The 27,754-nt window shown below is 38.8% G+C and overlaps 2 protein-coding genes across 2 annotated transcripts; one reads left to right on the top strand and one right to left on the bottom strand.

Annotated features, from left to right (window-relative positions):
• Positions 1 to 423: 423 nt before the first annotated feature.
• On the top strand, positions 424 to 16,440 carry LOC106129188 (transmembrane protein 145). Its single transcript, XM_060947727.1, has 7 exons — positions 424 to 1,127; positions 1,495 to 1,770; positions 2,110 to 2,269; positions 3,091 to 3,228; positions 5,243 to 5,498; positions 10,335 to 10,439; positions 10,924 to 16,440. The coding sequence occupies exons 1-7, from the start codon at positions 661 to 663 to the stop codon at positions 11,070 to 11,072; spliced, it is 1,551 nt and encodes a 516-aa protein (XP_060803710.1). The 5' UTR covers positions 424 to 660; the 3' UTR covers positions 11,073 to 16,440.
• Positions 16,441 to 18,593: 2,153 nt separating this feature from the next.
• On the bottom strand, positions 18,594 to 27,152 carry LOC106129169 (protein retinal degeneration B). Its single transcript, XM_013327659.2, has 2 exons — positions 26,770 to 27,152; positions 18,594 to 25,181 (listed from the first exon to the last, which is right to left on the bottom strand). Exon 2 carries the CDS (start codon positions 25,136 to 25,138, stop codon positions 21,626 to 21,628), a length of 3,513 nt encoding a protein of 1,170 aa, XP_013183113.1. The 5' UTR covers positions 25,139 to 25,181; positions 26,770 to 27,152; the 3' UTR covers positions 18,594 to 21,625.
• Positions 27,153 to 27,754: the final 602 nt, after the last annotated feature.

Raw genomic sequence — 27,754 nt, 5'->3', positions numbered from 1 at the left:
TCACGATCTTACTGGTTAATGAACAGCACTTATTGACTTCGACTATAACCAGTATAAGAAATTATGAACGATTTTTTACAGGAGAAGGCAGAGACTACTACTATTATCTAGAAACAATCCCCGCTTAGGTTCATCTTACGCGTAATTCGTATTCTTAATCAAAGATTCCTTCTGCTAGCCGCTAGCTAGCTAGCCGGTTTAGACTAATCTTTATTTGAATTTTTATCAGGACATCTTTGAGTTAACATATATCTAATAATAGCGTAAAACAGGTGCTACAAGAGCAAACTTCAAATCGGTATATCATCATAGATAATAAAAAATAAATGAATATTTCTGTTACATCATGTGAGGAAGAAATACAATCGATATGTTTCAGGAAGCAGTAGATTTCGGCTCGGTCACATCACTAGATATGTCATTTTGATATTTTTGATCATTTCATTTCGTGTTTCGTTGTAGAGTAAAAACCGAATTTTACAGATTAGGCGTTCAAAGTTTTTATTCTCCTAAGTGTTGAATATAGAACACATTTGACTTTTTACAGTGTATACTATCCTTATAAATAAAGAGTCACCTTATGGACTGAATGATGGGATGAGCCAAATACTTGGGTGGAGGTAGAATAAAAAGTTGGTGATAAAAACAATCATTCTCAAAATGTTTACCCAGAGGATACTTCTAATTATATTATCATTAGTTTATACTGTTTCAACGACACATATACAAGGGGAATTTTCTACAGGAGAGTTCTTTAAATTCCTTGTCAAATTTGGCTTCCAAAAGACAGATATTCACTACCAAAAGCAAACATATGGATATATTTTTGGTAATATAACATCAAATGAACAGTTCAAGTATCCCATTACCTTCGCTGTTTTGGATAGATATCATTTTTTACATTATTATAAAAATAGGAATATACCAAATAAAGAATCGGCATGTCAGGTTATGTTTCAACATCTGAATAGTTCAGCATTCCATCCTATATGTAATGGGAAAGGACAGGATTTATTCAGGAGAATACCGTGCCCTAAAGGCGAGCTTTGCATCGATGAGGATATGCCCTGGAATGTCGTGAAAAATAATCAGTTTACGTATCTGATTATGAATACTGGACAGCCTAGGTAAGTGGTGGGATTAATTTAGTTTTATAACTCATATTATGTTATATATATACTTATAAAATCCTGTCTCAGCTGTTTGCTGAGCGCCTTGTAAAGCCCACATGCACCCCTGCTGTTAATACATAGTCTTTTTTGATAGATTTATTAATTAATCTCTTTAACACTCTGTAACAAAACTATTGCCATAATGCTGTGGATCTTGTTTCAATAATTTTAAAAAACATGGAAATAAAACCCTTTTTATTTTAAATATCAAATATCTATCTCATGTTTTTTTATTCTATTCTCTATCGTTATTATTACTTCTACAATATTCTATTTATATTTCTGAACAGCATCTAAATACCTAAAAATTCCATGTTCACAGATTTTGGTACGTCTCAATGGTGTCCTGTTATCTGGACGAGACGGATTGTACCTGGCACCACTACACTGGAGCACCGTCAAAAGGCAACAAAACGCTAACCAACGTACCTCAGACGATAAACTATGACTTCTGGCTTGTGAACGGGAGTCCTAACCTGTCATTGACCAATACACTACTGTATCAGTTCTCATTTGATAGACAGAATACGCTTGAGCTGTATTTGGTGTTCTGGCTGTTTTATATTATACTATTGCCGGTGCAGATTTATGCGGTCAGGTGAGATAGAAAGTATGTCTTTTTTGTATGTTACACATACATACAAACATATGGTCACGTCTATAGCCCTTGTGGGGTAGACAGAGCCAACAGTCTTGAAAAGACTGATAGGCCACGCTCAGCTATTTTGCTTAATGATAGAATTGAGATTGAAATAGTGGCAGGTTGCTAGCCCATCGCCTAAAGAATCCCAAGTTTGTAAGCCTACCCCTTATTTGCCTTTCACGATATCCATGGGAAAGAGATGGAGTGGTCCTATTCTTTTTTGGTACTGGTGCCGGGAACCACACGGTGTATGTTTCCATGGTAATATTTATAAACTGTCTCTCTCTATTCCAGGACCCAGAAGCACCCAGTAACGAAACTGTTTACGTTCAGCCTCGTGCTGGAATTCATATCGTTCTGTTTCAACGTACTACACACTGTGAAGTTTGCAGCTGATGGTGTCGGTTTTCCTAATTTGGCAGTCGCTGGTGATATCCTGGATATTATGAGCAGGGTGAGAAAATTTTACTATATCTCTTGCAGGGTAGACAGAGCCAACAGTCTTGTAAAGACTGATAGTCCACGTTCAGCTATTTGTTTTTTAAGATAGAATTGAGATACAATACATTCATATTATAATGATACATACGTACAAACATATGGTCACGTCTATATACCTTGCGGGGTAGACAGAGCTAACAGTCTTGAACAGACAATGTTCAGCTGTATGGCTTTATGATGGAATTTCCTAATTTAGTAATAAGATTTATCTCAATTCCATCCTAAAATTTTACAGCTGATCATCTACCTTTGAAGCTTCAAGACTATTGGCTTTGTCTACCCCGCAAGGGATATAGACGTGGCTATATGTATGCATGTGTTTATTTGTAAAAGAAGCAACTCTGAAATTGCTGCATCAAATTATAGTGTAGTTTATTTGTTCATAGTCAGCCTATCCAAAATCTCAGGACTATTGCTTCTTATATCCATACTATACTAATATTGTAAATTCAAAAACTACTGGACCGATTTTGACGAAATTTGGCACAAAATTAGAAAAGACGTGCCGTGTGGTTCCCGGCACCAATACAAAAAATAATAGGACCACTCCATCTCTTTCCAATGGATGTACCGTAAAAGGCTACTAAGGGATAGGCTTACAAACTTGGGATTCTTTTTTAGGCGATGGGCTAGCAACCTGTCACTATTTGAATCTCAATTCTATCATTAAGCCAAACGGCTGAACGTGACCTATCAGTATTTTCAAGACTGTTAGCTTTGTATACCCCGCAACGGATATAGACGTGACCGTATGTATGTATGTATGTGTTTCAGACCCTGTTCATGTTACTGCTGCTGTTGCTGGCTAAAGGCTGGGCGGTGACTCGCATAGAGCTGACTCACAAACCGCTCGTGTTCGGCGTTTGGTTGGCGTTCGGGATAGTTCACATATTGCTGTACGTGTGGAACACTGTGAGTATAGTATAACAGTTTTGTTACCGCTAAGTAGCTAGAGCTAGGTGCCGTGTGGTTCCCGGCACCAATACAAAAAAAAGAATAGGACCACTCCATCTCTTTATGTCGTAAAAGGCGACTAAGGGATAGGCTTATAAACTTGGGATTCTTTTTTAGGCGATGGGCTAGCAACCTGTCATTATTTGAATCTCAATTCTATCGTTAAGCCAAATAGCTGAACGTGGCCATTCAGTCTTTTCAAGACTTTTGGCTCTGTCTGCCCCGCAAGGGATATAGACGTGACCATATGTTGTTACCGCTAAGTACCCGAATCCGCCGAGATTGCATGAAGAGAGTTATGAATGTGGATGAAGCGAAGGAAGTATGCAAAGATCATGGCAAGTGGAAAGATGTAGTCTCTGCCTACCCCTCCGGGAAAGAGGCGTGATTTTATGTATGTTACCGCTTCGTTGAAGCTTTGGAAGCGGCAGTAAACTTAGGTTTTAAGTAATTTACATATTTGATGTTAAAACCAATGTTGTGATAGGTATCGAAAGATTTGATTAAGCATTATTAGATATGAAGTATCCTATGATAATGAATAAAAATTTTTGAATTTGTAATTTTTAATTATTTTATTAACTTTTTTTTAAAAAATAGTCGTTATCAAAATTCGACGAAGGCGACTAAGAGATGGAATTTTAAACTTGGCATTCTTCTAAAGCGATAGGCTAACAACCTGTCACTATTTGAATCTCAAATCTATCAGTAAGCCAAACGGCTGATCGTGGCCTATAACTAACTTGAAAATACTGATTTTTAAGTTTGTTGGCTCTGTCTACCCCGTGAGGTATAAAGATGTGACAATATGTATGTATGATATACAGGGTGACATTTAAAACAACTGCATCCTTTTAAACATAGACTATACCCATGCTTCTGAGCTGTTTGAGCCTATTTTTATTTAAATTAAACGTCATCATTTTCACATTAAAAAAACCCTCAAAAACTACGTCACACGCTTTATTAAAGTCCAATAGTACAAAAAGCAATTAAAACTAAACATGTAAATAAATGTCTGAAAAATAAATTATTTTTCTAGTATCAAGATCCAAGTAAAGTACAGAGTTGTCGAGATCGTTCAGCTGAATGAATTGTGTCGTTGACCTCTGAATCTTACGCGTCGCTTTTCCGCCGGCCGGGGTGATATGACGTATTTAGGATCGTGGATTTTGAAACTTAAATTTTCTTTCGTACTTTCTGAAATATGATCCGATATTTTTCTTTTAACGTTTCTAAATATCCGTTAGATGAGTACACTTAACAGTTAAATTTATACAGTTGAATTAAAAGTCACCCTGTATATGTAACACTTAATGTGTTTCGGATGGTACCTATCACCGTCAGTAGAGATTTCTTTATTAAATAATAAGCTATGGTTCTTTAAGTTTAGTAAATTGAAACTTTATTAAAGGCGTATTATCGTTGTAAGATTATATTACATTAAATTGATTAAAAGGACTATATTTTTTTCAAGAAAAATACTCCTTATATCTTATAGTGTATAGTGTGATTCCCGGCACCAATATAAAAACGAATAGGACCACTCCACTCTCATACTAATTTCCCATGTATGTCGTAAGTGACTAAGGGACAGGCTTATAAAATTCAAGACTGTTGGCTTTGTTTACTCCGCAAGGAATAATTCTCTTTATTCCTTTAACGTAAGAGGTGACTAAGGTATAGGCTTATAAAAGTCTCTTGAAGACTGTCTGATTCTCTTTATTCCTTTAACGTAAGAGGTGACTAAGGTATAGGCTTATAAAAGTCTCTTGAAGACTGTCTGATTCTCTTTATTCCTTTAACGTAAGAGGTGACTAAGGTATAGGCTTATAAAAGTCTCTTGAAGACTGTCTGATTCTCTTTATTCCTTTAACGTAAGAGGTGACTAAGGGATACGCTTATAAAAGCCTCTCCAAGACTGTCTGATCCTCTTTCTTCCTTTCACGTTGCCATGAACCTGTTGGGGCAGACGGAGGTGGACATAATCGAGGAGATCGACGAGTACCAGACGTGGCCGGGCTGGCTGGCGCTGGCGCTGCGCGTGGGCATCATGGCGTGGTTCGTGCTGGAGCTGCGCCTCACGCTGCGCCACGAGCACCACGCGCCGCGCCTGCACTTCCTGCTGCACTTCGGCGCCTCCAGCCTCGTGTGGCTCGTGTACCTGCCGCTCAGCGCGCTCGTGGCGCTGCAGGTCAGCCCGCTGTGGCGCTCCAAGTTCCTGCTGGGTGAGCGACAGGGACGACATGTATACAGCTCTCTCTCTCTCGTGTACCTGCCGCTCAGCGCGCTCGTGGCGCTGCAGGTCAGCCCGCTGTGGCGCTCCAAGTTCCTGCTGGGTGAGCGACAGGGACGACATGTATACAGCTCTCTCTCTCTCGTGTACCTGCCGCTCAGCGCGCTCGTGGCGCTGCAGGTCAGCCCGCTGTGGCGCTCCAAGTTCCTGCTGGGTGAGCGACAGGGACGACATGTATACAGCTCTCTCTCTCTCGTGTACCTGCCGCTCAGCGCGCTCGTGGCGCTGCAGGTCAGCCCGCTGTGGCGCTCCAAGTTCCTGCTGGGTGAGCGACAGGGACGACATGTATACAGCTCTCTCTCTCTCGTGTACCTGCCGCTCAGCGCGCTCGTGGCGCTGCAGGTCAGCCCGCTGTGGCGCTCCAAGTTCCTGCTGGGTGAGCGACAGGGACGACATGTATACAGCTCTCTCTCTCTCGTGTACCTGCCGCTCAGCGCGCTCGTGGCGCTGCAGGTCAGCCCGCTGTGGCGCTCCAAGTTCCTGCTGGGTGAGCGACAGGGACGACATGTATACAGCTCTCTCTCTCTCGTGTACCTGCCGCTCAGCGCGCTCGTGGCGCTGCAGGTCAGCCCGCTGTGGCGCTCCAAGTTCCTGCTGGGTGAGCGACAGGGACGACATGTATACAGCTCTCTCTCTCTCGTGTACCTGCCGCTCAGCGCGCTCGTGGCGCTGCAGGTCAGCCCGCTGTGGCGCTCCAAGTTCCTGCTGGGTGAGCGACAGGGACGACATGTATACAGCTCTCTCTCTCTCGTGTACCTGCCGCTCAGCGCGCTCGTGGCGCTGCAGGTCAGCCCGCTGTGGCGCTCCAAGTTCCTGCTGGGTGAGCGACAGGGACGACATGTATACAGCTCTCTCTCTCTCGTGTACCTGCCGCTCAGCGCGCTCGTGGCGCTGCAGGTCAGCCCGCTGTGGCGCTCCAAGTTCCTGCTGGGTGAGCGACAGGGACGACATGTATACAGCTCTCTCTCTCTCATTGGTCAGTCGAGGCGCTGCAGGTCAGCCCGCTGTGGCGCTCCAAGTTCCTGCTGGGTGAGCGACAGGGACGACATGTATACAGCTCTCTCTCTCTCGTGTACCTGCCGCTCAGCGCGCTCGTGGCGCTGCAGGTCAGCCCGCTGTGGCGCTCCAAGGTCCTGCTGGGTGAGCGACAGGGACGACATATATACAGCTCTCTCTCTCTCATTGGTCAGTCGAGGCGCTGCAGGTCAGCCCGCTGTGGCGCTCCAAGTTCCTGCTGGGTGAGCGACAGGGACGACATATATACAGCTCTCTCTCTCTCATTGGTCAGTCGAGGCGCTGCAGGTCAGCCCGCTGTGGCGCTCCAAGTTCCTGCTGGGTGAGCGACAGGGACGACATGTATACAGCTCTCTCTCTCTCGTGTACCTGCCGCTCAGCGCGCTCGTGGCGCTGCAGGTCAGCCCGCTGTGGCGCTCCAAGTTCCTGCTGGGTGAGCGACAGGGACGACATGTATACAGCTCTCTCTCTCTCGTGTACCTGCCGCTCAGCGCGCTCGTGGCGCTGCAGGTCAGCCCGCTGTGGCGCTCCAAGTTCCTGCTGGGTGAGCGACAGGGACGACATGTATACAGCTCTCTCTCTCTCGTGTACCTGCCGCTCAGCGCGCTCGTGGCGCTGCAGGTCAGCCCGCTGTGGCGCTCCAAGTTCCTGCTGGGTGAGCGACAGGGACGACATGTATACAGCTCTCTCTCTCTCGTGTACCTGCCGCTCAGCGCGCTCGTGGCGCTGCAGGTCAGCCCGCTGTGGCGCTCCAAGTTCCTGCTGGGTGAGCGACAGGGACGACATGTATACAGCTCTCTCTCTCTCGTGTACCTGCCGCTCAGCGCGCTCGTGGCGCTGCAGGTCAGCCCGCTGTGGCGCTCCAAGTTCCTGCTGGGTGAGCGACAGGGACGACATGTATACAGCTCTCTCTCTCTCGTGTACCTGCCGCTCAGCGCGCTCGTGGCGCTGCAGGTCAGCCCGCTGTGGCGCTCCAAGTTCCTGCTGGGTGAGCGACAGGGACGACATGTATACAGCTCTCTCTCTCTCGTGTACCTGCCGCTCAGCGCGCTCGTGGCGCTGCAGGTCAGCCCGCTGTGGCGCTCCAAGTTCCTGCTGGGTGAGCGACAGGGACGACATGTATACAGCTCTCTCTCTCTCGTGTACCTGCCGCTCAGCGCGCTCGTGGCGCTGCAGGTCAGCCCGCTGTGGCGCTCCAAGTTCCTGCTGGGTGAGCGACAGGGACGACATGTATACAGCTCTCTCTCTCTCGTGTACCTGCCGCTCAGCGCGCTCGTGGCGCTGCAGGTCAGCCCGCTGTGGCGCTCCAAGTTCCTGCTGGGTGAGCGACAGGGACGACATGTATACAGCTCTCTCTCTCTCGTGTACCTGCCGCTCAGCGCGCTCGTGGCGCTGCAGGTCAGCCCGCTGTGGCGCTCCAAGTTCCTGCTGGGTGAGCGACAGGGACGACATGTATACAGCTCTCTCTCTCTCGTGTACCTGCCGCTCAGCGCGCTCGTGGCGCTGCAGGTCAGCCCGCTGTGGCGCTCCAAGTTCCTGCTGGGTGAGCGACAGGGACGACATGTATACAGCTCTCTCTCTCTCGTGTACCTGCCGCTCAGCGCGCTCGTGGCGCTGCAGGTCAGCCCGCTGTGGCGCTCCAAGTTCCTGCTGGGTGAGCGACAGGGACGACATGTATACAGCTCTCTCTCTCTCGTGTACCTGCCGCTCAGCGCGCTCGTGGCGCTGCAGGTCAGCCCGCTGTGGCGCTCCAAGTTCCTGCTGGGTGAGCGACAGGGACGACATGTATACAGCTCTCTCTCTCTCGTGTACCTGCCGCTCAGCGCGCTCGTGGCGCTGCAGGTCAGCCCGCTGTGGCGCTCCAAGTTCCTGCTGGGTGAGCGACAGGGACGACATGTATACAGCTCTCTCTCTCTCGTGTACCTGCCGCTCAGCGCGCTCGTGGCGCTGCAGGTCAGCCCGCTGTGGCGCTCCAAGTTCCTGCTGGGTGAGCGACAGGGACGACATGTATACAGCTCTCTCTCTCTCGTGTACCTGCCGCTCAGCGCGCTCGTGGCGCTGCAGGTCAGCCCGCTGTGGCGCTCCAAGTTCCTGCTGGGTGAGCGACAGGGACGACATGTATACAGCTCTCTCTCTCTCGTGTACCTGCCGCTCAGCGCGCTCGTGGCGCTGCAGGTCAGCCCGCTGTGGCGCTCCAAGTTCCTGCTGGGTGAGCGACAGGGACGACATGTATACAGCTCTCTCTCTCTCGTGTACCTGCCGCTCAGCGCGCTCGTGGCGCTGCAGGTCAGCCCGCTGTGGCGCTCCAAGTTCCTGCTGGGTGAGCGACAGGGACGACATGTATACAGCTCTCTCTCTCTCGTGTACCTGCCGCTCAGCGCGCTCGTGGCGCTGCAGGTCAGCCCGCTGTGGCGCTCCAAGTTCCTGCTGGGTGAGCGACAGGGACGACATGTATACAGCTCTCTCTCTCTCGTGTACCTGCCGCTCAGCGCGCTCGTGGCGCTGCAGGTCAGCCCGCTGTGGCGCTCCAAGGTCCTGCTGGGTGAGCGACAGGGACGACATATATACAGCTCTCTCTCTCTCATTGGTCAGTCGAGGCGCTGCAGGTCAGCCCGCTGTGGCGCTCCAAGTTCCTGCTGGGTGAGCGACAGGGACGACATGTATACAGCTCTCTCTCTCTCGTGTACCTGCCGCTCAGCGCGCTCGTGGCGCTGCAGGTCAGCCCGCTGTGGCGCTCCAAGGTCCTGCTGGGTGAGCGACAGGGACGACATATATACAGCTCTCTCTCTCTCATTGGTCAGTCGAGGCGCTGCAGGTCAGCCCGCTGTGGCGCTCCAAGTTCCTGCTGGGTGAGCGACAGGGACGACATATATACAGCTCTCTCTCTCATTGGCTAGTCGAGGCGCTGCAGGTCAGCCCGCTGTGGCGCTCCAAGTTCCTGCTGGGTGAGCGACAGGGACGACATATATACAGCTCTCTCTCTCATTGGCTAGTCGAGGCGCTGCAGGTCAGCCCGCTGTGGCGCTCCAAGTTCCTGCTGGGTGAGCGACAGGGACGACATATATACAGCTCTCTCTCTCATTGGCTAGTCGAGGCGCTGCAGGTCAGCCCGCTGTGGCGCTCCAAGTTCCTGCTGGGTGAGCGACAGTCAGACAGACAATATATATAGAGCTCTCTCTCATAAGACAACAGTTTGATGGAAAATTGACAATGTGCCGTGTGGTTCCCGGAGCTAATACAAAAAAAAGTATAGGACCACTCCATCTCTTTCCCATGGATGTAGTAAAAGGCGACTAAGGGATAGGCGTTCTAACTTGGAATTCTTAGTTAGGCGATGGGCTAGCGACCTGTCACTATTTGAATCTCAATTCTATCATTAAGCCAAATAGCTGAATGTAGCCATTCAGTCTTTTCAAGACTATTGGCTCTATCTACCCCGCAAGGGATATAGACGTGACCATATTTACAATCTTTCAAATCCGAGTTACGTGACTATATTATTAAAAACTGCTCACTCTATGAGAATTAGTTTTTAGTATTTGTTTGTTCTTTGCTTTATTCTTTGTGCTTGTTATCGTTCAACCAAAAAAAAAAAATGTATAATATACCCTGGATAAACCCTTAATTAAGACCCTTTATTAAATACGGGACTGCTGTTTAGTTTTAAAAACTTTTATCTCTTTTGTTCTCATGTAAGTGGATTTTTGTAATCGTTTTTGAGAATAAATTCTTTAAACCTATATGTATATTTCAGGTATAACAAACTCTGCCGACTGCTTGTCGTTCTGCGTGATGTCTCATCTTCTGTGGCCGACGCGATCCGAGCAGTACCTCCTGCTCTCCCCACCGGACTATACTGGTGAGACATCCTCTTTCTTCTTCTTACAGTATCTTCTTCCTCCTCCAAAAGTAAAACTCGGTTACATACTGCAGTGTAGTTTGTTCCGCCGCTTCTTCTACACATGCGTTTTGGAAGCGTTTAAGTTGTGTGACGTCAATTAGTGATACCTTTTATCCAATTTGGAACATAAATTTATTCTATTTTACTTACCTCTCTCTCTCTCTCTCTCTCTCTCTCTCTCTCTCTCTCTCTCTCTCTCTCTCTCTCTCTCTCTCTCTCTCTCTCTCTCTCTCAGGGTGCGCCTTTGACCCAGATCCTGAATTAAGTAAGTTTTAACCTGAAGCAACTTCCTTATGACCTTTGCAACTTTCGAACTAAACCCAGCTTTGATTATGGATTTCACGACCAGTTGGCTGGATCTGATGATTTCCTCGCCATGTATTCTTACTCCATACAAAAAAAAAAACAAAATGGAATGTCAAATTAATAATGTTTATTCCAGCGGGCATCGACGAGCTGGACGAGTTCAGCGAATCCCCTCACGTGGTCCACAGCGACACTGTCGCCCTCACCACATCGGAAAACGTGAACGCCGACGAGGAAGAGATCATATTCACACGGGCGCCGCTAAAGAATGCCGCGTACTCATAGCAAACGTAAATTTGTCGGTTGCGATTTTGTGTGAAACGGAACGTGGTAGCAGATTTCGCGCGCACTTCGTTCAAAAACCGAATGAGTTGAAATTTTATACGAAACGGAACGAAGCAGAGTTCGTTTTTTAAACTCGACAAATAGTTTTTTTGTTTGCTAGTTTTTTACCGGTGCTTTTGGGCGAAGTTCAAAAATAAAAAAAAAAAATTATTCGATTTTTATTAAAATGCATTTTGCTGCGATATGGAAAGCGCTAGAAAACAAACTACCTCCCCGTATTAGCCCAAAAAGCGGCAGATGGAGTGACGAATTGAATAATCGTATCGTATTCTATATATGATCTGTTTGTTCGAATTTAGGTAATTGCACAATTTCTATACTTAATTGATGTTATTGTGGTGAAAATGTAAGCGGAACATAAGTTTTGCCAAGATTATAGTTATTTAAGAAAAATCGGAGAAGTCACCGGCATATTTCTTCTCTATTTTGACGAGTTCAAATGGAAAAAGAGTCGTTCGAAGCAGCGTAACAACCAATCATTTCACGCTCGTGAAAATGGAGCTCCGTGATTGGTTTATTGAACACAAATCCTCTTGTGTGAAATTATAACCTAACTTTAGCGTGATGATATAAATGAAAACTTAAATTGTTTTCAATGTTTATCAAGAGTTAATAAAATTGAACAACAATAAGGTTTTTGACCATTTATCGACAAAATTGATGATTTTTGTGTTTACGTTTGATAGAATATGCAAAAAAGCTGTACCTATAAGCCGCGAAAATTGAAATACAAAAAAGTGCCAATGTGAAACGAACAATGAGTAAAGTAACAGCTAGATAGAATTAATTTCCACTACATTTACTACAAAAGTAATGAATTTATTAAGAATTAAGATAAGATAGGCATTCGGTTGAATGCGTTGCCGTATTTTGACCACATTGTTTTGTGTGTGAAATCAATGTGTATGTTAAATTTCGACAAGCTTAAATGTATGTATGTAGTATTGAATCTAAAATAAAAAATCGGTTGTCTGTAAAGTCGGTTTACTGACGAGAGTTGAACGAGACAACGTCTTAAGAAAATACTGATGGAATGGTAGCATTGTTCAAAAGAAAATTTTAAATTAATTTGTTTAATAGATTTGTATGTATATAGAGAAGGAGGTATACGCTGCCGAACGCGAAGGGCGATTGTGCCTCTTTGTCGCTCGTTCCGCGCTCTCGCTTGCACTTCAAGCCTTACATGGAACGCCTCAGAGCGAGGTAACGCCGCATGAGTCATGTTTTTTCGCGCGTGCAGCCGGCTCAATCGAATTATAAGACGTTGTCACGTCAAAAAATGCGTTTGCCGTATAAGACCGCTCTATACACATGTAATATCAAATTGGAAAATTATACGATACAGAGTTAAAAATATAATGAAAATATTGAATATCTGCCTATAATTAAAGCATTGTAGGGCTCTCATGTTAATTTCGATGTACAGTGCTACATAAATGTGTAGGTATGTTATTTTTTATAGGTACCACGGCTCAGGAGATGCTTGGGTCACATACTATACAGCACAAGGCGAAATGGCACACGTATCTCTTTAGCCATACATAATAATTACACAACCGACCCGACACTTCGCGATTCCTGCCTATTAATGTTGGTATATTTTTCATGTGGTCTAAGTATGTATAACCCGTTTCCATAAAGAAACGAATCCAAAATGGCGGCCAAATTCATGACCTCTCACTTGCATACTATTGCCGTCTTCACTCATAGGTACACTGCGGTACTGCACAAAAAATACAGCTGTTGTTTATTTTGTTTAGTTTTGAATTGTGATTATGTTCTCACTTTTTTTTTAAATATTACTCTACTACTGTTTCTTCATCGCCTTGTATTGTTTTAATGTTATATATTCAATGTACAGAAATTAATTTTTAAGTAAAAATATTTTAACCAAACAAAAATTTTTTTGCTAACCCTACGATCTGTCAGTGTAAGTTCCTATTTGACGCCATTTTGTATTTGTTTCTTTATTCAAATGGATTGTATTTGAGTAGAAAATTGGAAGGCACTAGGCCGTGTGGTAGATTGCCTACGCGCCACCAACCGACCAAATGAAGTCTTCTGTGGGCTAGTCCATTAACCAGTAGGATGACTTCGAGCAGAGAAAAATGGCGGAGCATCGTGCGGAGTGTTCTATCTACCCCCTCCACTTCCGTCACTACATGACGACCACGACCACTATGGCAAGAGTGTATCGATGAAGAAGTATGTAGGTATGTATGTATGTACATTATTATTATTTAACACATGTTTTAACGCGCACATACATATAGTCTTACTGTCGTTGTTTCAACGGCTTTCAGTCACGAGTCAATAAAAATGATCAAAAATGACGTAGGCGTATGTGTAAAAAAAGATATGTAACTTGCAACTTTATTAAATGCAACGCGATATTTAATATAAAAATTTAATTTTTGACATAAGGATTTGACTGTTTTAAAGTCGATGCAAGTTAAAACAAATGTAAGTTATTTAAATACATTTACAAAAATCTAAGATTGAATAAAACATATTCAACATTTTTTATGCACATCAATATCACTACGTCGTTCGTATAAAGCAAAGTGTATGTCCCTATGTCTGTATGTATGCTTAGATCTTTAAAACTACAACGTTTTTTAATAGAGTGATTCAAGAGGAAGATTTATATTAAGGTATAATGCTTCTATGCGTAGCCAGGGCGGGTCGCTAGTATCCTATGAAATTAAAAAAGCCTCATTCAACATTTTGAACATTTATTTTCAACATAATGAAAAATTAAAAAAAAAAAACATGACTGAGCATAATTATAACTGAAAAATAATTTAAAAAAGCAACTGCAAAATAGTTCATGTCAATGTTCTTACTTGTTCTGAACTGTAAGCCATAACCCTTCTAAAGGAGTCGGGTAAAAACAAACCTCGGAGCGGCAGAGATAAAGCCAATGTATTTTATGCCAAATTTTTCATTGCCTATTCGCTTTTATAGTGTTGTGTATGTAGCGCCTTTTTAGTATATTTGACATAAAATTTAGTCACGATAATTTAGATATTACACATTTATTTTAGTCAGTTGTGGTCGTGTGTGAAAATTCTTAAAGATTATTTTGGACTTTGATTCACATTATTGGTGTTATTGAACGCTTATAAGTTTATATATTAAATGGAAACATGTTTGCGTTAAGCATTTTAAAATGTAAAATACCAACTTTTGGCTAAATTTATAGTTATTACGTAATATTTTATAAGGTTTCCTAAAATTAATAGGTAGATAGATTAAAATATCTAGTGAGAAGGCTAATAGAAGTGGTAGGCATTAGTACCATGCCGTAATAAAAAGAAAAGGATAGGTAGCGACAAAGATTACACATACTATAAGATTTGATGGCAAATATTCAAAGCTGTATACAACAATATTATGTTGTCAAATTAAGGAGCTATCATTTTAAACAGAAGATAAAGGAAGCGCATCTATTGATTTTTATGTGCGATTAAAATATCGGCAAGTTGGCGTGGCATTATAGCTCTTACTGTACTGTAAAGAATAGAAAGCGTGGTACAAAAGTTGTTGTAAAATTTAAGTGAAAACCAACGAAAAGCCTGTTCGTCAAATTGATCACATGTCTTATGAAATAAATACTATTTAAATACTTATATACATTTTGTATACAAAAACGGACGTTTTATTATAGTAAATAGAGTACATTTGAAATTGACGTTGATATAAGGCCCTTGTTCGTGGTTTTTTTTATACAATATCGGATTAGGCATTTGTCTACCATCTCACCTGTCGGTAAGCGATGATGAGGATGTTACACATCTATTCAAGAGATACCCATTTATTCTACTTTTGAATATTTGTGGACAGTGCTTACCTCTATGTCTCGATGTTCCGGGTTCGATCTTAGAGACATGAAAAATTTACTTTTTCTGGTTGGGTCTACAATTAAATGTGTGATGGCATTTCATCAGTTTCAACTGTGCTCAACAGGCAGGATGTAAAAGTACCTTTGAAACACAGAAACAAAAAATGCGGAATCAAATCTTATTGGTAATCACCCAAAGTGGAATAATACAATTTATTTAAGCTGAAATAATGCAATATACTCTCTATTGTTCAAAGAGGGCGCCATCTTATATTGAATAATTTAAATTCATGGTTGATGACAGTTAAGTTTTAATGGCATTTATAGATGGCGCCACAAGCTACATATGACTACCCTGTCCTGTACGACAGACAAAAATTGTCTTTCAATTACGAATATTTACTTTTGTTCAAAATTTTGGAGGGAAATGTTTTTGTTGCGACTGTGATTCAGGTGTTTTCTTAGTTATATTTGTCAATATCATTGAAATAAACAGATTATATTATTATTATCATACGGTACTTTGGCATCCTGTGTATTTTTAAGTAGTTCGTAATCTTGCAGTAAGTACATGTAGATCTCAAATCGGATTTTATAATTTTGATACGGTTTTTTTAAAGCCTCGCTCCTTGCACCTTGTTATATTTTCATTATTTTTACATTGGGTATTTTGATAACGTAAAAGAATTTTGAAAATTTCTTTTACAAAGTTTATAAAGCGATTTTCTTTTGCGTTGTAAACTAAACGTAAAAAAATTTTCTTTAGGAGCTAGTGTGTTATTAAGCTTTATTTTCCTTTCTTTCTTTCTTCAATTCCAGTAGATTAGTATTATTATGAAAGCTAGATACTTATTAGCTAGAACTTTGTAGTCTTATCAATTAGATGTTAATTTATCTGTTCTGTGAAAACTATTCGAATATAAAATTTACAAAGATAGTTGATTGATTGTATGTGTTCAGAATTTAATATGTTAATTAGAGTGCGTATTAAAGTCAGTATGGTAACATGAATATAACTTACCGTATTTGCTAGCTACAATAGAGAATTTATTGTTTAGATGCTATATGACTTAATGAGAATATATTTTTACTATATAGTCACAAGCTACGAAGCTATCGACATAGCCTTACTTATAAGTTTCTATGAGTTGTCCGCTGGTATCGGAAAATATAAAAAAAACGAGATTTATAAAGAAAATTATAAATTTCAGCGTATTCCTATTGGTTCTTAACTCGCTTTTAACAATACGCCTTATACGCACTCTACAAAATATAGTGATTGACTATTGTGGTAGACTTTTGGACTCTCTCAGTTGTGATTTGTTATTTATTTCAAATCCCAACTTCAAATTTTGTTGAACTATTGTTAATTATATTAAATCATGTTTAGTCAAATCTGTATCTATTATTATGTCTTATTAATTCATGTAGCTGTGAAATTTGTAAATAAATTAAATATTTGAATATTGTTTTATTTATAAACAACCTCAGAAAACAGTTTGGATCACTGTTTGTAAGAACTAATATGATAAATAAGAAAAAAATATAAACTAATATAATAAATACAAGGGCAAAAGAGAAAAAAATGCGTTTCAACAACAATAATTTATTAAATTTACCCAGACACGTATTACACAGAAAATAAAAATAAATTAAGCTAGAGCTGCAGCATATCTTGCTTGCGATCCACCAATCACCAACTATAATAATTTCATTCCTTTTAACATTTAAAGAGCTAAGCTCTTTTTTAAACATTCATACATGTTGAAAGAAACGCGCACATTTATTTTGGCGAAAAATGGGAGTGGTTTTATATAAATTAGCTCCATTTTCAAATTACCTGTTTCCAAAGAGTATTTTAGGTTAATAAATTCAAATTTTAGTGTGCGGATTTCCTTACAAAGATCCTTCGAAAGCAGGATTTGAGCCTGCAAATTTTAAGTAGGTAGGAAGGGGTTCATACCAAAATGTTAACAAAATAAATACCATATAATAAGACATACTTATTAATAATGAAAATAACTATATCGTAACTAAATACTAATTCACTGTAAATGCTAATGGAATAATGAAAATAAATTGAAATCTGCCGAGTTACCTAGGTAGGTATGTATGTTATACCAGTGGTGCTTTTTACTTTGGTGAACTACTGAGACATGTGCTTTATCAAAGTCAAAACTTTAATAAATTGGCTTGTCTTTTATATCATAAATTTTTTTACTCGAAAATCTTAATTTATACATGTTTACGACTAAAAAATCTTTATTCGAGGCTGTTTACCTACTTCTTTATGTAAAAAGACTAATTGATTCTTTATTAAAAAAAATGATTTATCGCTGAAATGAAAACAAATAAGAGAACTAGCGAAGCGGCCAAATGTATAAAATATGGGATGTTATGATATCGGCTATAAACAATTTATGGGCGTCTGGCGCGCGCCCGATTCCCGCTAAATTTAGATGACAGGCCGGCCTTGAAGAAGCCTCGCAACGGTCGAAGCACCCTACATACCGGCTTATTGGTGCGGATATTACAAAATAGGATCAGTTCCATTATCAAGCCATTTCCACAGCTGAACGAGGCCTTGCAGCCTTTAAGACTGTTGGCTCTGTCCACCTCGTAAGGGTGACGTGTTATATATGTATGTAATAAAGCCTATTAATAGGTCAAGATGTCAGAGTTTACTTCGCTTTACTTCATAGTGTTTCAATTTATCGTCAAAACTATAAGCCAAAGAAAATAAATTATGTAATGAACTTTAGGTACTGTTTGCATATTAGGTTCACTGTAATGATAAACAATATATATAAGATGAAGAATATATACAAATATTAAAAAAATCGTAAGACTGCACTTATCATGCTTTTTCTTTGTACATATAAACGGTAACGATTACTGTTTTACAGTAAATACTTTCTCACTATTATAGTGAAATTATAATAAAAATTATTGTGAACTAGTAAATGTTATACATTTGGTTATAATAATTGAACCTCATATTTTTTTTTCTATATAATTGGCACTGACTTTCAAGTTGTGTCTAATTACAATGACTTACATAAAAATATAACCAACCACTTTATCACAAAAAGCCATTATGGATCAGGATAAGGATTTATACTGATAAAATTATCTGATAGATCAAAAATGGTGATTAAAAAATATAATCAAGTTCAAACGTAGAAGTCGAATTGATCTTTTTTTTTTTGAGTACTTAGTTAATATTTTATGAAACCTAGGTAAGGACACCTTACATGCATAATTTTAAACATTCCAACATACAATTTCATAATTCTAATTTAAAAGCAAAATACAATGTCACGTCTAAAGTTTATCTATACAATAATAATTTCTTACTTTAATCATAACCACAATAAATAATATGAAAAATTTATATATTAAATAGAAATATATCTGAAACAGGAATGTAAGTACTCTAACGACGAATAACTAAGTGTGAAAAAATAACATTTTAATGAGTACGCAACAACAATAATTTATAATTAATATTATACTATTTTTAATAGGTTCATCAAGAATTTATTTGTTGAATTAGAAAAATAAGTTTTTTTTTTAACATCAACAACAGCAATCGTACAACTATATTTATTTAATAATAATAATGTTGATGTCTTTGACCATCTTTTTTTTAATATTTTGACTTTATTGCTTCTTTTGTGTACACATCAATAAATCGCGCAAATACGCTTACATTTTGGGTGCCTTGGCATCCTCTATCCTATTTCTATCTTGAACGTTTTTTGTGACATTTATATTTTTCAAAGTCAAAATTAAACTGATATTAATAATTTTAAATATTGTTATATAATATCACAAGACTACACAACGACATTCTACTAATACGAGATCACATAATTCTAAATTACTTAAAAATATATAAAGACCCATGGCGTTTTAAAATTAGCATGACTTCAGCATTTTACGAAGATGTTGTTATTATGATAAAATAACATTATTTAGATAACATTTCGATAAATAGGTAGCCAAAAATACCAGTAAGCAACCAATGAAAACCGCCACTGAATTTAAATAGTCCAATAGATTTATTCAGATTATGTAAAATGTAACTATGTAATAAAATTTTTTCTTCCGTGAGAATTTGTCAGTGTAATTCGAATGCCTTATTCTCCTTCACTATCTGAATGTAGATAAGCGAAAATCTTTTGTCGTGCTCTTGTATGTAATACGATAGATATGCAAGCCATCTGTGCCGTACAGACAGTTTACAGATATACACCATCTACATGCTTATGATCACAAAATAGATTGCCTAGGAAATACATCCCCGACCATAATTTTTAATTATTAATTTTATGCCATACATAATCCGGACACAGCTTAATTAACTAGTTTAGAATAAACAGTTTTGTTTTATAAAAAAGATAACTATGATTGTATTAAATCTATAAAGTTCAAGTAACTACAATATATATTTAAAATTTAAATATTTTCTCGACAGCTTAAGTACAAATATTTTCAGTAAGATCGGTAATTTTAAACACGGGATATTGCTTAATAAAGAAATGAAAAAAATAAAATAAGGGAAAGATTAAGAACAGTTTTAAATTAAATTTGTAGATTTTGATAAAATATTTGTACTAAGTTTTTAATCACCTAATTAAATCAATTGACAAAGCCAATTAAATACCTGATGATCTTTTTAAAAGTGATATGATTACGATTTTTTTTATTGCAAATTTGAAATAAAAAATCAACAACGCGGTAATACTCAAAATCTTTATGCATTACTTTATTCTCATTCTAGTGAGACATGAAAAGAAGGGATGGTTTCATCAAAATGAAAGTTTTGTCATTTATATTAATACTGAAAAATACCATGTTAAACAAATTATATGTAACGATAAAAATAATCGATATGAAAATTTATTTTGCGGTATAATATAAAATAAGCAAGTACGCGGATATTATAATACTTTATGAATCAGAAGTTTTTGTGTACTATTTTAATGTGACAAAGTGTAAATAAATAATACTGTTAAACGTATAATTCATACACGTAAGGATTTGTTTGTTATTGAAAATAGCTATTCTTCCAACATGCTACGTCAAGAAGTACAAAGTTATTAACTATAATTCAAAATATTTCATTTCGATTTATAGCAATCATAAAATAATTTATTTTAGACGCAATTAAGGGATGTATTTATGAGATTCGTCGTTATAATGAAATTACAATACGTATACATAAATGACGTACTTAAAAGTCGCATGCTCATTTATATAATCTTTTCTACAAATATCTTTGTAAAAAAAAATAATGAACAAAACATTACCAGACAAAGCCAAAATCGTCATCGCAAATATATTTCCCTAGTATGCTTTGTCAAATACATTGGTATTATTATATCTCAATTTCCGCATGTTATTTTGTTATCTTTCTACGAATATTATACTGTCACGCGACCGGTCAACTAACCTCGGGTTGTCACACCCATGAGGAATTTTTTTTAAATTACGAACGACCAAAAACGTCTTTAGTAAACGAAGGAGCGGAGGTTTTTTTAACGTTGGTATTCAAATAACTGTCAACGTTGGCACTTAAAAAAAAGTTTCTTTTTTTAAAATTTAGTAGGTATAAAATATTTCTTTTCTTTTAAATATGTGGTGTTGACTTTTTAACCAAAATACTAAATCATTATAAATATTGTGACAATACAGATTACATTCCCTTTAGATTCTTAATAACAATATTAATATCTAAAAATGTTATTTAATCGAGTAGACAAATACTTAACAAGATCTTACCAATACCTAGACGAATAAAGTTTACACATATTTTACCGACGAATTCAGATTATAAATATGTAGGTACACGGTGACTAATCAGATGCGTTATTATCACGCACTCCCATATCATAAAATTCAACAATCCTATTACTACAATATACAAGTAAAATATTTGTTCTCATATATTTTGTCAATGAACATGAAAATTTAAAGACAAAAGATTGAGTTAGTAATATTTTTAATTTTTTTGAAGTAAGAACGCGCCCCAAAATGCCACTACTTATTTTCACACATAACGTATGCAAGTATGAATATATTCTTAAGTAGAAACACTGTAATTATCGTCACATCAATAAAAGTACACCGTAAAGGTTACCTAAAAGTAACAAAAAATATCTCAAAAAATAATTAACTATCAAGTTAGTGATAATATTTCTTCCTGCCCAAAATATCAAAGAAAGGTCGGCCGTATGATGTGACAGTGTTGAGATAGCTACTTGCTTGTACGCTACGTTTCCCAGAAATCATGAGTTTTTGCGGGAAGCTCGTGAGATCTTCGATGAAACGTCCGGAAATAAAAAAAAAGCGGACGATAAATAGTTACTATTTATTTATAGTTTAACCATTGATATTTTTTTTTAATTTAAATAATCATTGCCGTTTATCTGTCAGGTAATACGTATAATCTTTTATAAGAACTATTATATTATCTACGATATTATAATTAATAATATTCCTTATCAACAATAAAAGATACCTGAAAAAGTCACATTCACCACCACGACCAAGAAACGCGATAAAACTCTAGTTTCATAAAAATACAATCTAATTCAATAAGCGTTTTGAAGGAAAATATTTCTTAAAGCATCGCTCTTCTAATCTAACGCCGGCTTCGAGTCGCCGACGTGTTGTTTACAGGAGCCAAGAGTCTACGTGGCACAAGAAGCCTAGCATTACCCCTGGCGCCCCTCACCGCACCAGGCTGCTTAAGATCGGCCAAATGAGATGCATAGCCGTCGTTCAACGTAGTAGCCAAGCTACCATACTTTTTACTGATACGCCCGATCGCGTAAATTTGTTTCGGGCTGAGACCACAGTTATGGTACACAGTGATATCTTTACCCGAGCCGTAAGCTGCGTGAATGATGATACCATGATCATTTATCAGGCTGTTCAAGTGCGCAGCTTTGTGCCCTAAAGGATCTGTCGAAATACCATCAGAGAAGAATACTAAGCCGTGCGGAAAGTTATGTTCCGCTAGCCAAGACACGACCTTCCGTTGTTGCATATCAGGTCTACCAGTTATGTAAAGAATGAGGTAGCCTAAATCTTGCCAAAATCGGACAACGTCGACAGCACCGGCCCGAACTTTGGGATCGCGCCCTGTCACCGACACGCTGGCAGTGAAGGAGCCATCGATGCTAAACACTACACATTCAGTCTGCGGGGGAACAACGGCGAGATGGAAGCTACAACTGGTGTGGTCTCCCCGGACCACGACCCTAACAGGATAAATGCCGCACCCTACGCTTTGTTTATCAGTCAACGTATATGAAATTCTTCCCGTTTTGTCGGTTACAACAGTGGACAGAAGCGTCCATTCCCCGGCTGGGGGATCCTTCATCATGTAAATATCAACTTTCTCACCAGTAAGAGTGATCATATCAAGAGGACCATACATGAATCTCGCAATAAAAGTTTGCGGTGAATTTTCCTTCACGATCACATCGTTGGCTCTGTGGTTAGCAGCCACGTTTTTTAATTTCACCGATGTCCTCTTCCTCATCCATTTTTCTCTTTCTTGTCCCGGTTTGAACATTGGACATTCTTTGTCTTCAGAATGACCATATAGAGCTAAATCAAAGTGACCTATTTGACGTAATATAAAAGCAATAACGTCGGAGCTTTCCCAGTAACTTGCGTGGAATAAATGTGGCAAAGCATTGGTGGGAAAGTTGGTCAAACCTTCTGGACAATAGAGAGCATAATCTAAGCGTTTAGAACCCCACCATTTTTGCTGCAAAGCATTCATGGTGATTAGTGGAATGTTATCTACTAAACCACTTACAGTACTCTGAACAGACGCTTCTGAAAGCCTTCTCAGTACCGGTGTAGGAGGCATTTGCAAATGATCGCCAAACAATTGAGGGTGGCTTTGTATTAACTCCATTAAATGGTATGGCTGGCCATTGCCCAGAGGATATTTGGCGTAACGTGCAACATTGATCGGTGGTAGGTTTGAAAACCTGGCAGAAAGTAAGGGCTCTAGTCTGGCAGCAACAGGGTCTGTAGGATGAAACAAATTGAATACTTGTTGAACCGGTGGTTTGACTATATCACGTGTTTTATCATCGGACATTTTTCTAGACGCTAAAATTAGGGACAATGGGCTACCAAAGGTAAAGAAATCACTTACTTCGAATTCAAATTTAACCTGATTATCACTTGTGGATGAAGATCGTCTCCTAGGTGTCGGCGCTTGCAAATGAGATTTGTTTAGGTAATGATCTGTTGGTTCATTAGGAATAGTTATTTCAGTGTCTAAAATACTGTTTTCACTATCATGTCGCGATTGATACTGCAATGTCCTACAAAGAGCGTCGTAAGCTAATACTGATCCCATACTATCCCCAACGAAACACACTTGACCATTAAAACCTTTTCCATCATCTGATTTAATAAATTCATTATAAACTGCATTAGCACAATTAATTGTTTTGGTAACAGATTCTGAATAGTCTGGCGATGATGTAGCAATTAGTGGTATGGCACCTATAGGTATAAGATCGTTAGTTAAAGATGGAGTCTCAATTGTGGATGGAGAACAATCAAAACTATATGGGCTTAATGTCGACAAAATTCCAAGTGCTTCTGTACAAATTGAGGGACATGACACTAGTTTCATTGCTATGTGTCCGACTAGAGTTGGGTAATGTTGGCGCATAACGGATTCAAATGCGCCTTTAAATGTAGTCACATCAGATTTCTTAGCTGTCATGTCGACATTGGCGTCTAAAACACTTCCCGCATGGAATACAAGAATTAATACTGTAGTAGGACACGAGCTGTGAACAGGCGTATCGGGGCAACCATCTACACTTTGATGGCTTTGTAGAGTAGCTATTCTTCGAGATCCCCTTTCTGAGGTCACTCTCTTCAAAAACGATGGATTGAATATACTGTCTTCCTGACCTTGATCGCCTTGTGTGGGCGATATATCAATGTCAGCTTCGTCAAGAGAACACATTGAAGACCATTTGTTGAAAGATGACTCACAGTCATAAAATTCGTCTTCGGAACCTGTTTCAGTTTCTGATTCTCGTACTAGTGTCTCCATTCGCCAGTTGGAGACTTGCGCTTGCAAGCTCTTAATAGATCCAGAAGATGAAGATCTCAAATTAGATTTAGAAGTTTTATGTTCAGATGGTGGTGTACCTTCAGGAGTCAAATGTTTTTGTATTCTTTTCTCAGGATTCTTTTTTGTGACTAGAGGTGTTGGCATTTCTTCATTTTTCTCTAAACTGCTCATAGTAGCTGCAAGTGATTTAGAATTTTCTTCAGAAACATCTTGATCATCACTTGTTTCACCAGCCATTTTCTTCTGTAAGGCTAGCTGCGTTTGTCTTTCTATCTCCCGAATATCATCCATAGTCAGGCCATGCCATTCGTCTTGCCAGGCCCACGCCTGCCGATGGGCCCTCAACATAGTCTTCCTCAGAGCGACATCGTGGATAAATCTCTCTAATTTGGTTTGCATCCCCCAATAACGAAATTCTACTCTACACAGTTTGTAAGCACACATGAGCGATTTACCATTAGGAAGTGGCTGTGGCTTCCCTTGGACTTCTCTCCAGTAATCTTCAAGCCATGTTTCAGTCAGGGGACCTCTGTTACACTTTTGTGACACAAACAATTTAGGATCTTCTTCTTTAACGTAATCTGCACCATAAAGTTGATCTTTAACAACATCAATAACATCGACTATTCTATTTTTCAAGTCACTGCCTGATAATTTGAAGACATTTTCCTGGTGGCCGTTGTCAGCATAATAATAAGTTTCTATTTCTAAGGAGAATTTTTCCACAAATGGGCATGTGTATCTGGTTTTAGTATAAGGGTAAGCATTCCAGGCTTCTTCAGATACAGTTAAGGCAGACTTTGGAAGGAGGCTTTTGAACCAGCCAGGTAGATGACTCCCGACGTGGTAAATCTTTTGAGTATACTGACCTTTGCCTCCGGGCCCATCTTCATAAGGCTCATTGACTAAGATTTCCACACCACTGCCTTCGCCCGAGCTCTCTTCCCTACTCTTCTTTGCAATCATGTAGAGCTGGGCGATCCTGTACTCTTCTACAGTGAGCGGCAGAGGTATTCTATACTCTTTTATAAGCATCTTGAGATAGCAACGATTAAGCTTCAATATCCAAATTCATCGCCTGAAACAAAATAAAAATGTGCTAAATATAAAATAGTATCAACAGAAAATATTTTTTAATAATAAAATTTTTTTGTCCATATCTATAGACATTTAAATTGTTAACAAAAAATTGTAAATTACATACAGTAACAAAAAAAAATATATCAAGCTAATAATTTTTGTCATTTTTGTAAAAATAATATTTCTGTGTGAGGGTAACTGGGATTAACCACCACACCACCATATTTTGCCAGAATTGTATTTTTTTTTACATTAGGTTTAAATTGTAAGTAGTTTTAGTTTAATTCAATTAGTTTTCTATATATGTTAATTAGTTTTATTTATATAATGCTGAGATTTGTACAGTTCTTAAAAACAATGATAAAATATACTTAAATTATACATACATACAATCACGTCTATATCCCTTGCGGGTAGACATGGCCAACAGTCTTGAAAAGACTTATAGGCCATGTTCAACTTTTTGGCTCAACGATATAATTGAGATTCAAATAGTGACTGATAGGTTGCTAGCCCATCGCCTAAAAAATATCCCTAGTTTATGAGTATTATCCCTTAGTGGCGAAGGATACGGAGCTGTTCCTATTATGTTTTCTATTGCTTCCGGGAACTACACATCACCACATATCAGAAAGCAAATATTAAAGAAGTATAATATTGGAATGTAAATTTTATTCAGTGTATAACAAAACTGTTTTAGCAAAGCAATCATAAAAAAAAATATTAAACATTTTATATGACAAACCAGGACAAAATGGACCCCGGCCAGAAACTTAATAGCAGAGGGTGCAACTCCGCCAAGGTGACAGAAAAGATTTGAAATGGTAAAACGAGGTTCCTTGATTTCACTTATTAATATGGAATTAGTTTATCACATAATTATTGAATCAACTTCATCACCATTACTCTAAACTTCTTTTCATAAAATGAAAGGTGGATTAACACCTCACATTCCTCTTTCATTCAACTTAGCTAATATATTAGATATAATATGAAATTTTTAAAATTGTAAAAACTAATCATCATTTAAGTATTTTCTTGTTTATTGAATTCATTCTTATTGCATAAAATACTAATTCCATAGCACATTTGCAGACATAAAACGAAATGTATTTTATCTACAAGTCAATCATTGGGGTCAAACAGGTGTTCTACATACATCTAATTAAATTAAAGATCAGATTTTAAATGGGAACTAGAATGTCATTGATAAAATGAATAAAATATTTTATCTGTAAGGGCTTAATGTCTGATGTAATTTATGAGCATTCATTAGCAGACTAGTTTCAAAATTGGTAAATAAGTGACAATCTATTTAAGAATTGTTCCACAACTTATCCATTTCATGGAATTGAAAGCATTTGTATGTATGTAATAAGTTTTGAGAAGATAGCTTTTTTTATTATTAAGAAGGTAATTCACGAGTTAAGTATCACATTAAAAGGGTTATATATTTTTGTATTGTGAACAATAATTTATAACGCAAGAAATATTTTAATTACATTAGACAGTAGGTAATCAATAATAATTTGATCAAAACAATATTCATGTTGTATAAACATACTAAACTTATGTAAGGAAATTACCTTGCGAGCTAGAAATTCCGGCACTCCACATTTACACTAAATAACGTTTCTATTTATTTCACAAAAACATATTTTCATCAAATATCACAACACAACAGACCAGCCCCAGAAGGTTGAACTTTGACATTTCAAATGTGTTCGCGTACCAAAAATGTCGTATCTGCCAACTGTCATTCCTTTTCATGGTGTTACAGGCACAAAAGGATGCAAGAAATTGAATTAAAAACAGTAACTATTGGCAGTATAATTCGTAGTTCACTTTGTTCATATTTACTGGTCACAGTTTTACATCTCAATGATTTTAATCACTTCATCTCTTCTACAATACACACTACACAACCGAGCGATTATAGTAAACATTGTACACAAGCAAGCATAATAGCTTGCACCTATATACGCCATCGTAGATTGGAACGCTGTTGATTCTGCGTAATGCTGTATTTAATTAGATACAGTTAAATCAAAGCAATTTCATCCTTATGTTAAGGGAATAGGAGTCCGTGGATGGCATTTTGTAAGTTTATACACCGAAGTCTAATCAATAGTCTTCACTTTACTATCTTTACTCATTCTCGCTACACTTTATAAAATACGGCAATGTATGCTGTGTCCATCTGGATAGGTCCCAAAAGCAACTTATTATCACATTGTTTTTTTAGGTTCGTCCAACATGTCTGTGTGGGTCTGGTCAAGATTACGGTCAAGTCAAGACAAAGTTAGCCAAAACGCCTACCTACTAATTGACTGCAAACAACTTCCTTCACCAGGTTTTTTCTAGTCACAAAGTGAAAATGCTTATTCCTTAATAGGCCTTTTACGATATGACAAACAAAACATAAGGACTAAAGTGTGTAATATTCTATGTATGAGTGGGATCTATTACCACTGCGCCGGGCAGGTCGCCTTTTATGATCAAATCTTATTCAGACTAGTTCTTTTAATTTTAATAAAAAAATATCGGTTTGTAAAAAAAACTGAACCTGAC

Source organism: Amyelois transitella, chromosome 14 (assembly GCF_032362555.1).
Source record: "Amyelois transitella isolate CPQ chromosome 14, ilAmyTran1.1, whole genome shotgun sequence".
NCBI classification, from domain to species: domain Eukaryota; kingdom Metazoa; phylum Arthropoda; class Insecta; order Lepidoptera; family Pyralidae; genus Amyelois; species Amyelois transitella.
Note: the sequence above shows the minus strand (reverse complement) of the source record. Positions and strands in the feature narration are given on the sequence as shown.

What these genes read in the sequence shown, in the direction of transcription:
- LOC106129188 (XM_060947727.1), top strand. Translation starts at nt 661, where the DNA reads ATGTTTACCCAGAGGATACTTCTAATTATATTATCATTAGTTTATACT. An exon ending in TCCTGGATATTATGAGCAGG is followed by an intron (nt 2,270 to 3,090) that starts GTGAGAAAATTT and finishes TATGTGTTTCAG; the next exon opens with ACCCTGTTCATGTTACTGCT. An exon ending in GCGCTCCAAGTTCCTGCTGG is followed by an intron (nt 5,499 to 10,334) that starts GTGAGCGACAGG and finishes TGTATATTTCAG; the next exon opens with GTATAACAAACTCTGCCGAC.
- LOC106129169 (XM_013327659.2), bottom strand. Translation starts at nt 25,138, where the DNA reads ATGCTTATAAAAGAGTATAGAATACCTCTGCCGCTCACTGTAGAAGAG.